General features: G+C 61.0%; 1 protein-coding gene across 1 annotated transcript; it reads left to right on the top strand.

Annotated features, from left to right (window-relative positions):
• The first annotated feature begins 235 nt into the window (after positions 1 to 235).
• On the top strand, positions 236 to 5633 carry TLX1 (T cell leukemia homeobox 1). The gene is made up of 3 exons (XM_024121609.1): positions 236 to 794; positions 2859 to 3060; positions 5247 to 5633. The coding sequence occupies exons 1-3, from the start codon at positions 236 to 238 to the stop codon at positions 5467 to 5469; spliced, it is 984 nt and encodes a 327-aa protein (XP_023977377.1). The 3' UTR covers positions 5470 to 5633.
• Positions 5634 to 9097: the final 3464 nt, after the last annotated feature.

Raw genomic sequence — 9097 nt, 5'->3', positions numbered from 1 at the left:
GAGAGGGGAAGCAGCAGCCGGAGAGGGGAAGAATACGGCGCCCCCTCTCTCCTTCCCCTCCCCCCTACTTTAGCCCCTCTGCGCACTTCTCCTCCAAGTCTCGGCGCAACCAGGAGCCGCTGCCGCCTCCGCGCCTCGCGCCTCCGCGTAGCTGCGCGCTGCTCCCGAGCCAAGCACAGCGAGTGCCACCGCCCAGGCCCCCCCCCCCACCGCAGGGCCGGGGTCGGGGGCCAGCATGGAGCACCTGGGTCCGCACCATCTCCACCCGGGCCACGCGGAGCCCATCAGCTTTGGCATCGACCAGATTCTCAACAGCCCGGACCAGGGCAGCTGCATGGGGCCCTCCTCTCGCCTCCAGGACGGAGAATATGGCCTTGGCTGTTTGGTTGGAGGCGCCTACCCTTACGGCGGCGGGGGCCCCGCGGCTGGGGCGGGGACCGGGGGCGCGGGGGCCTATGGCGCTGGAGGCCCGAGCGGCCCCGGTGGCCCGGCGGGCGGCGGCGGCGGCGCCTGCAGCATGGGGCCGCTGGCCGGCTCCTACAACGTGAACATGGCCTTGGCGGGCGGCCCCGGTCCCGGCGGCGGCGGCGGGGCGGGGGCGCTGAGCGCTGCGGGGGTGATACGAGTGCCCGCGCACAGGCCGCTAGCTGGAGCGGTGGCCCACCCTCAACCTCTGGCTACCGGTTTGCCCACCGTGCCCTCCGTGCCTGCCGTGCCGGGCGTCAACAACCTCACCGGCCTCACCTTTCCCTGGATGGAGAGTAACCGCAGATACACAAAGGACAGGTTCACAGGTGAGTCCGGCCCGCGCGCGCCCCGCCTGGCCGCGGTCCCGGCTCTCCTCTACCCCCTCGCTCCTGCCCCGTGAGTCCCCGCAGCCCCCTCTGTGCGCCAGGTCTCCCAGCTTCTCTTGGTGCCTCCCCCAAGTTCAGCCGCCCGCCACCCCTCTAAGCTCGCGGAATCGACTTGCTGGAAGAGTTCTCCCAGCTTGGGCCCCTCTCCGTCTCTCCCACAGGACCCCTGCCCTGAGACGCTCTCCCTGATCCCCTCTCGGAGTCCCTGGGCCCGGTCAGGCGGAGGGAAGGGGGATGTAGCTTCGGGACTACTACCTTCCGCCGGCATTTGGGCTCGGGTATCTCGGAGAAAGGGGCGCGATGTGAACAAACTTTCTTCCGTCCCGGCAGACGTTCTCTGGCCGAGGCGGCGAGCCCCAGAATCAGACGCAAGGAAAACAGGTTCCCCACCTCCCTTCCAAACACACACACACACACACACACACACACACACACACACACACACTTCGCGCTCCGTGGTCCAGTGCCCGTCGCGCTGCCGAACCCGGTAGAGGCTCCGAGCCGGAGTAAAGCAACAGAGCTGGCGGGCCCTTCTTCCCGGCCTGCAGGCTCCGTCCGGGTCAGTGGCAGCGCGAGGCTGAGCCGCCCGCTTCATTTTCGTTCTGTCCCGGCTCAGCATCCTCCCCTCTGGGCCCAGCCTTGTTTCCTCCGGCGTGAATAATGCACCGGCCAGGCCCGTGATCGATCGGCAGCCGAAAGAACTCCTGGGACGATTACGCACTCGGCGGCTTCCGCCTGCCGCCCTCTCAGCTGCCTGCTCCGCGCCTTCCTCCGCTTGCCTCCGCTCCCGCTTCCGCTCACGGCACTCGGCTCTCGCTCCTGCGCGGGCCCCTTTCCCCGGCCTCACTTCCCGCCGCCCTTAGCGTTCCCTGGATCCGAGACTACGATCCTCCCGCCGGACCAGGCCCCAAGCCCGCTGGGAAGCAGCCACGAGTTGAGCCTGAGTTCCTGGCCGGGCCTTAAAGGAAACAGGAGGCATAGGCGGCTGCCGACCGACCACGACTTGGGGCTCCCATGGGGTCCGGGCTCCAGGGCCCAATGGTGGAAGGGGAATAGGCAGTTAAGAGCTAGACCCTGGGCTAAGCCCCTGTTCCAGCTTTGGAACCTTGGCCCAGACCCTGGGTCTGTGGCAAAGTGGGGTGGAGGGAGGTAGAAGAGCCATTCCGCTCTGGGCCTCCAGAAGGGGCCCCAGTGCCCCAACCCAAGTCCTCTCAGGCCTGGGGAGGCTGGGCCTAGTGCCCCATCCCACTCCCCCCACCCAGGCCAGGCTGGTCTTAAAAGACTCTGATGGAACACCCTCTACCCCCCACCAGCCTGGAACCCACTGGGCCTGGGTCTCTGGCGAAAAGGTACTCCACGTAGCCTACCTAGGGGAGCCACAGCCTGCCATAATCTTGCTTCAGGCCTAAAGAAGGTTCTGAGGGAGTATATGGCTGTCACGTTATGCATCTGCCTTTGTGCCTGTGCTTGTCTGGGTGTCAGCTTGTTTGGATCTATACGATCTATAGATCCTTACGATCTATAATTTGCCCCTGTTGTATGTGATGTGTCTGTGTATGTTGCTGTGTGATGGAGGCCTCAGGTCAGGACCCAGCATTCAGGGCCTTGACCAAGGATAGCCTCTTACTGTTGGGCAGCTTCTCTGAGGCTGGAGACCTGAGGCTATGGGGGGGACTGCGACCTTTAGCTCGCCTCAGACGTGCCCCTCCAGGAGACTGCGGCTGTGTCTGATGGGCACGTGGGAGCTCAGGGCTAGGGAGGCCTCCGTGGTGGCAGCAGCGGCGTCGGCCTGGCGGGCGGGCCGGGCACATTTCACGCTGCGGGCTTGGAGCTGAGGGCTGACGGGAGGACCACAGCCCTTCTCCTGGGGTCTAGCCGCTGCGCTCGCTGACTCGCGGGGTGTCGGGCCTGGGACGCCTCCTGACGCTCTGCCGCTTGCCTCTGCCGTCTGTCTGTCTCCCGCTCCAGTGGCCCTCTCACCCTTCACTGTAACACGCCGTATAGGTCACCCCTATCAGAATCGGACGCCCCCCAAGAAGAAGAAGCCGCGCACGTCCTTCACGCGCCTGCAGATCTGCGAGCTAGAGAAGCGCTTCCACCGCCAGAAGTACCTGGCCTCGGCCGAGCGCGCCGCCCTGGCCAAGGCGCTCAAAATGACCGACGCGCAAGTCAAAACCTGGTTCCAGAACCGGCGGACAAAGTGGAGGTAAGCGCGCTGGGCGGGCGCGGCCGTGGGTGGCGCAGTCTCCGGCTCCGGGCCTCTCTGGGGGCGTTCATACTCCCATGCTCGCCACTTTCCTATGGCTCTGGTTCGGAGGAGCGCGCTGCTCTGCTAGGCTCGTGGGGAGCGGAAAGCCACCGTGGCCGATGACGGGACGGGGCCGGAGAGCCCCAGCTGTTTTTCTTTCCGGCTTTCTGGCCCGGGGGCGCACACTCAGTGCGGGAGTAGACGCGGCTGGTCTCCGCCGCTACTTGGGGAAACGTCCGGGTTTGAGCGCAGTCTACGCAGTCCAGGCTTCCGAGATCAGTGAGTCCTGAGGGACTTTTTGTTTGCGCAAACTCACGCGTGCGTACAGAGATGCCTCGTCTATCCCGGAGACCGGAGGCAGGATGGCAGGCGCCCTGTTTCTGCGCCCCAGCCGGGGCTCCCGCTAGAGCGTCTGGGACCCCATACCGTGGGCCTGGGCCCTGCTGACTCCCTCCTCCCCAGACGCCTGGCCTGGGCGCAGCGGGTCCCCTACCCGGGAAGGGGAAAATCAATCTGCGCCGGCTGCGGCGGGGTTTTCGAGGGTCCTACTGAAAGGGGGATCAATCAGGAGCAGATGGGTGTATGTGTGTGAGTGAGAGAGAGAAACATTTTCTCTTCTCCCGTCACACACCCACAACTACACTCATTTTTCCCCCCACACAGGCGCTTTCTCCGGTTGCACCCTCTTGCACCCCTGCACCCTCCCGCACATCTGGCCCGCATACTCGGTTCCACACACGCCGGGAGTTTCTTGCTAGCTCAGGCCTCAGTGGGGAGAGCAAGAGAGTCTGGGCGAAGTCCCCGGAGCGTGGCCGGGAGGGCCTGGGTCCGGATGAAGGAATTGGAGTTTCTTTTTCTGAATGAAGGCTAGGAATCTGCCGCCGTGGCCACAAAGGAAGCCACTGCCCCGCGAGTCTGCTGCTCCCCCCACATTCCTGCTGCTGGGGAAGGGGTGGGAGACGTTCCTCCAGACCTCTGGAAAGCTAAGGAGGGAGCAAGGGCTGGGGAGGAGGGGGGTGGACGTACTTGCGTTCCCAAGGCCAACCGGGGCTGCAGCCTAGGGGAGGGGAGGGAGTCAGGCAAGCCCTTGGGGGTCGGGGCACAGAGAAAAATAGAGAGTAGCAGACAGAGAGAAACTGATACACAAGGGGGGGCGGCGGCAAAGACAAACACCCCACCCAGGGAGAAAAGGAAAAAACAGTCAGCCTGAAGAAGTCTTATGTACAATAAAGGAAAGCCATAGATGACTAAAACCTTCATTTTCGTTTCAAACAAATTCCCTGAAATTCTGAGAGAAGGAAGAGGGTGGGGTGAGAGAAAGCAAGAGGGAAAAAAGACACGAAGTCTAAAGGAAGAGACATAGTTTGAAATGCGGGGAAGAAGGGGAAGACGAGAGACAGACAGAGCGAAAAGGCTAGAAGGGGCGGCGAGGAGGCCGGCGTCCGCCGCTGAGAGAGGCCCTCGCCGGCTTCGCGCGGCTTCATCGATCGCCTACAAATTGCTTCTGGAGGCCCCGGGGACTCCCATTAGGTCTGTCCACCTTAGAGACAGACGTTTGATCTCAGTTGACAGGGTGGAGGGGAGGCATTAAATGGAATAAGTGAGTCATCGCCTCCCTGGACCGCCTCGGAGGAAGCCGCCGGTCCGGCGGGAATCCTGGCAGGGCACAGGGCTCGGCGCAGGAGGTCAGAAGACTGGGAGAGGTTCGCAGAGGGAAGAGGGAGAAGAGAGGTCTGTCAGGGCAGCTCATATCCACTGGCCCTTGCCTCTGCCCTGGACTGGTGGGGAGGGTGAGGCCCCTCGGGCTTGGGAAGGCTCCTGGTCTTCCTGGGGTCTGGGGAGAGGCGAAATGCCATCCTAGCCCTGGCTGCGCCTTCCAGGCTGGTGAGGGTGTGGGCCCTGCCTGGAGCCGGGGAGCCCCAGCTGCTTGGGCCTAGCGGATTTCCCCACAGCTCCCCCAGGATACCCCCCAATCTACTTTTGGGGCTTCCAGTCTTTGTGGAGTCAGGATCCTCAAGATAAGGGAATGCATTCAAGGGGCCCAAGCGGAAATTGGGGGCCGCGAAGGGGAGCAGTGCTCGCTCGTTCAGGCTGTCTCCCGGGAGGGCACCCGAAGCGTCGGTAACGGCTTGTCCCCGGTGCAGGCGGCAGACCGCGGAGGAGCGTGAGGCCGAGAGGCAGCAGGCGAACCGCATCCTCCTGCAGCTGCAGCAAGAGGCCTTCCAGAAGAGCCTGGCGCAGCCGCTGCCCGCCGACCCGCTCTGCGTGCACAACTCCTCGCTCTTCGCCCTGCAGAACCTGCAGCCGTGGTCTGACGACTCGACCAAGATCACCAGCGTCACGTCCGTGGCGTCGGCCTGCGAGTGAGCCTGCCTGCTCCGCCCGGTGAGACCCGGGCCCAGCCAAGGGTCGCGAGGCCTGAGAGCCGCGACTCTCGCCGCCCTCCTGCCGAAGACTGCACGCAGCAGGGGAACGCCGTGCCCCTCCGCACCGGCCGGCGCTTTCGCGCCGACGCTGTTCTCTTTTTGGTGGAAAAGAAGAGAAGACCGCGCAAGAAAGGGACGCGCGGCCGCCTCCCAGATGCCTATGAGGTCCCGCGCCTGCTGGAACTGTTTGGAGTCCTCCGTTTGCGTCTCTTTTATTTTATTCTGATTTTTAACGTGGGACTGAGAGAGGCAAGAGAGGTGGAGGAAGAAGAGCTTCTGGGAACCGTAGAGGACAGCATGAGCTGTCATTTGAACTTGCCCTGGGGAGAGCACTCTGTTTTCCACTCCCCATCATACACGGACACCCACAGGCCCTCACAGAGGTGATTTCACTGTCCCTCCTGGTGTCACCCCACAGTCACACACAGGGGACCTATGGCAGAGTGTTATGCACACACAGGGCCATAGCCTTCACACCCTTGACCCTTACTATCAGAGGTGACCCAGATTCATTCTGAACAGCATGGCACTTCTCACAAACACAAGGCCACGGTCACACTGTGACACATCATCACACACACAGCAGCCACAACAGCGTCACTTGGCCTGCCAGACCCCCATCACATAGCCTAGCCACACCCAGGTACGCACAGGCAGGTTTCCACACAAACTCAGCCTATTTCTCCAGATCCTGTTCATAGGGGGCGTTTAAGTTATGCACTTATAAGGTGTTTTCTGTGTAACCTTTTTATAAAGTGCTTGTGTAATTTATGTGAAAAAAATAATAAAACCCTCCGGATCCGGAGTCAAGGCTGCCCGCTCCTTGCTGAGCCCAGCACCTTGCAGCTACTTGGGTTTGGTGTGAGCTGGTACAGCCAGGGCAGCCTCTGGTACCTAAATTTGAGGGACATCTGGAGGCCAGGACCTACAGGCTCTGGAGAGAGGAAAGAAGGAGGGGAAGAGATGGAGAGAAGGCAGTGCTGAGGAAAGTTGGGAGACCCAGTGCTAGAGATTTGTCTTTGGGTGTGAGAGTTATGCGTGTGCATTGTGTGTTTGTGATGGGTGTGGGCAATCAGGATTTCACTGATAATGAATGTTTGTAAGTGTTCAAGTGTGTAATTTTTTTGCAGTTGTGTGTGCTTATTCTGCTTAAGTTGCAAATCGAAACTACCATTATACATACGAACTTGTAGTGGTGTGTGTGTGACCATGTATGAATGTGGTTTTGGATAGTTGTGTAGTCATCCACCAGTGTCTGTGATTGTGAACGAATCATGTGGTAATGTTTGTGAAAGTACATATTAGTTTCTCATTGTGAATCTATTTTTGTGTTAAACGTGTGAATGTTTGTGATTGTGTATCATCTATAATTGTATGAATGCAATCATGTGTGAGATGTGTTTTACTGTATATATTTGTGTGGGACCATATATAATTGGGGGAGTGAATTAATGGGGAGTGTGGATCATTGTGGGTGACTGTCCCTGCAGGTGCATGTGTGTGGTGTTGCATGAGTGGGTGTAATTGTGCACTGCTGGTGTACATGGTGGTGGGGGTCTAAGGTGGGGTGTACAGATACATTGTGGGGGTATCAGCATCAGCTTGGAGTTTGGGGGTTCCAGGCTGTTACCCAGCAAGCTGCAGAGACTGGGGCATGCTGTCAGTAATCGGGTCAGGATCCTCTATGGTGCTCAAAACAAGACTTCCCAGCTTCCAGCACTAGCCTGGCCTAGGAGGGAATCTGAAAAACAGACTTCCCAGGGACCTTCAGGGAGGCATCAGACCACTTTAGCAGGGACAACAGCCACAGTACACAACCCTCCCCATAACATTTAGTCCCCTGCCTACTAGACCAATCTCAGGATGCACAAAACTGACTTGAGGCTGCTTTTCTGGAAGAAGCTAGGTGGTGAAGGCTTTGGGGAACATGCCATCCTTGTATAGTAGGGTGGGGGCATAGGGGGCTCTTTGGGATGGGAAAGTGAGAGAACTTTGTGGCTAAAACTAGAAGAGAGTGGGGTGTGGGGCTCGTTCGTGTATGCAGAGTTGTGTGCGCCCACACTGGGGTTGAGTGGAGGAGAGTTATGGAAACCATTAGAGCCCTCATCCTGGCCCAGACTGCCATCCTGGATCTGCCATATGATATGGGGACAAAGCACAGCAACCTCCAACCCAAGGAGGTCCAAGGGGAAATTTGGCTGAGTGGGCAAAGGGCAGTGTTTGTCCACCTCTCATCTGTGGCCCCCCTGGAGTAGGATCTGGGCAGAAGAGGATTCTGGATCCAAAGGACTTCCGGGGTGGAGGGGCTACCCCACCCCCAGGCCCACCCGGTGACCAGGCCAGGCCCTGACGGCGTGTTCGTTGTGGGGAGAAAGTTCTGGCCTCAACGTCAAGTCTGCAGTGGGTCTCCCGCCGGCACTGGCTGCTGCATCCAGTACTGGGCCAAGCGAAATCCGGAAATGGCCTTCTGGAACCGCAGAATTCGGCTCCTTCTGCCTGGGCAGGTCTGGCTGTTCTTCCCCTCCCGCCGCCGGGACTGGAGCTGCCCAGCCTGAACCTTCGTTCGGTGAGGTATCTCTCCTTCATTTGCGTCTTTAAGAGGCACCTTCAGTGCCTACCCGTTGCAGTATTCCAGAGTTGCCAACCCCAGAGGAGTCTGGGATCTTCCTCCCACCTCCCAATCCCTGGGACCCCTCAAGAGGCTGGGCGCCCGAAGGCTCCTGGATATTTTCTGGCCGCAGACTGTCCAGCTGAGGCGCTGAGGCAGGAACGGGGAGTGGCTGCCCGGCCCAAACTCAACCCCCAAATCGGCTCCGAAGTCCAACTCTTCACCACCACCCCTTCGCCCCTCCTCTCGCAAGACAAATGCAAGCAAAATTAGGCAGAACACACTTCCTCCCCAAATACCTCCTACCTGCCCCGGTCTTCACAAACAGCTGGGGTCACATTCAAAACGGCGCGGGCCTAGGCCCCTCAGCCCCGCTGCTCTCGGACCCTGTCCAGCTTGTCGGGGACTCGCGGGGGATTGGGCTTCCGCACGCCACGATCCCGGGCGCCCATCGCGGGAGGCCACCCGACTCCCCGTCCCCACTCGCGGCTCCCGCGCGCCTGCTCCCGGCACTCGCCGGCGACCCGGGTCACAGACTCTCCCGGGACCCCTCCCAAGCGCCCGGGCCCCGGGGAGAGGCGTCGCAGGGGGTGGGGGCAGACTCTCCGGGGCACTGGGGCCCTCGGCGCTGAGGGACGGCGCGCAACTCCCCTCTCTCCGCCGGAAATTCGTTGGGGTGGAATCTCGCCGAATCCCGCGTCGGCCGAGGGCCGCGGCTAGGACAGGCCGGGAGGGCGGCGGGGCCCGCACACCCCGTCCCGAGGGGACGCAGGCTGGAAGGGAGTGGGCTTCCAGGGTCACAGTCAGGGCCAACTACCCGCAGCAGAAAGCTCACAACTCCGGGTCTGCCACCGCCCCTGCCGGAAATGGTCGGTCTCCGTTCAAAAATAGAAGAGGAGGGCTTCTCTGGTGGCGCAGTGGTTGAGAGTCCGCCTGCCGATGCAGGGGACACGGGGTCGTG

Source organism: Physeter macrocephalus, unplaced genomic scaffold, assembly GCF_002837175.3.
Source record: "Physeter macrocephalus isolate SW-GA unplaced genomic scaffold, ASM283717v5 random_54, whole genome shotgun sequence".
Lineage (NCBI taxonomy): Eukaryota > Metazoa > Chordata > Mammalia > Artiodactyla > Physeteridae > Physeter > Physeter macrocephalus.
Note: the sequence above shows the minus strand (reverse complement) of the source record. Positions and strands in the feature narration are given on the sequence as shown.

Coding starts and splice junctions, on each gene's coding strand:
- TLX1 (XM_024121609.1), top strand. CDS start 236: ATGGAGCACCTGGGTCCGCACCATCTCCACCCGGGCCACGCGGAGCCC. Junction 795..2,858: donor CACAAAGGACAGGTTCACAG/GTGAGTCCGGCC, acceptor CACGCCGTATAG/GTCACCCCTATCAGAATCGG. Junction 3,061..5,246: donor AACCGGCGGACAAAGTGGAG/GTAAGCGCGCTG, acceptor TCCCCGGTGCAG/GCGGCAGACCGCGGAGGAGC.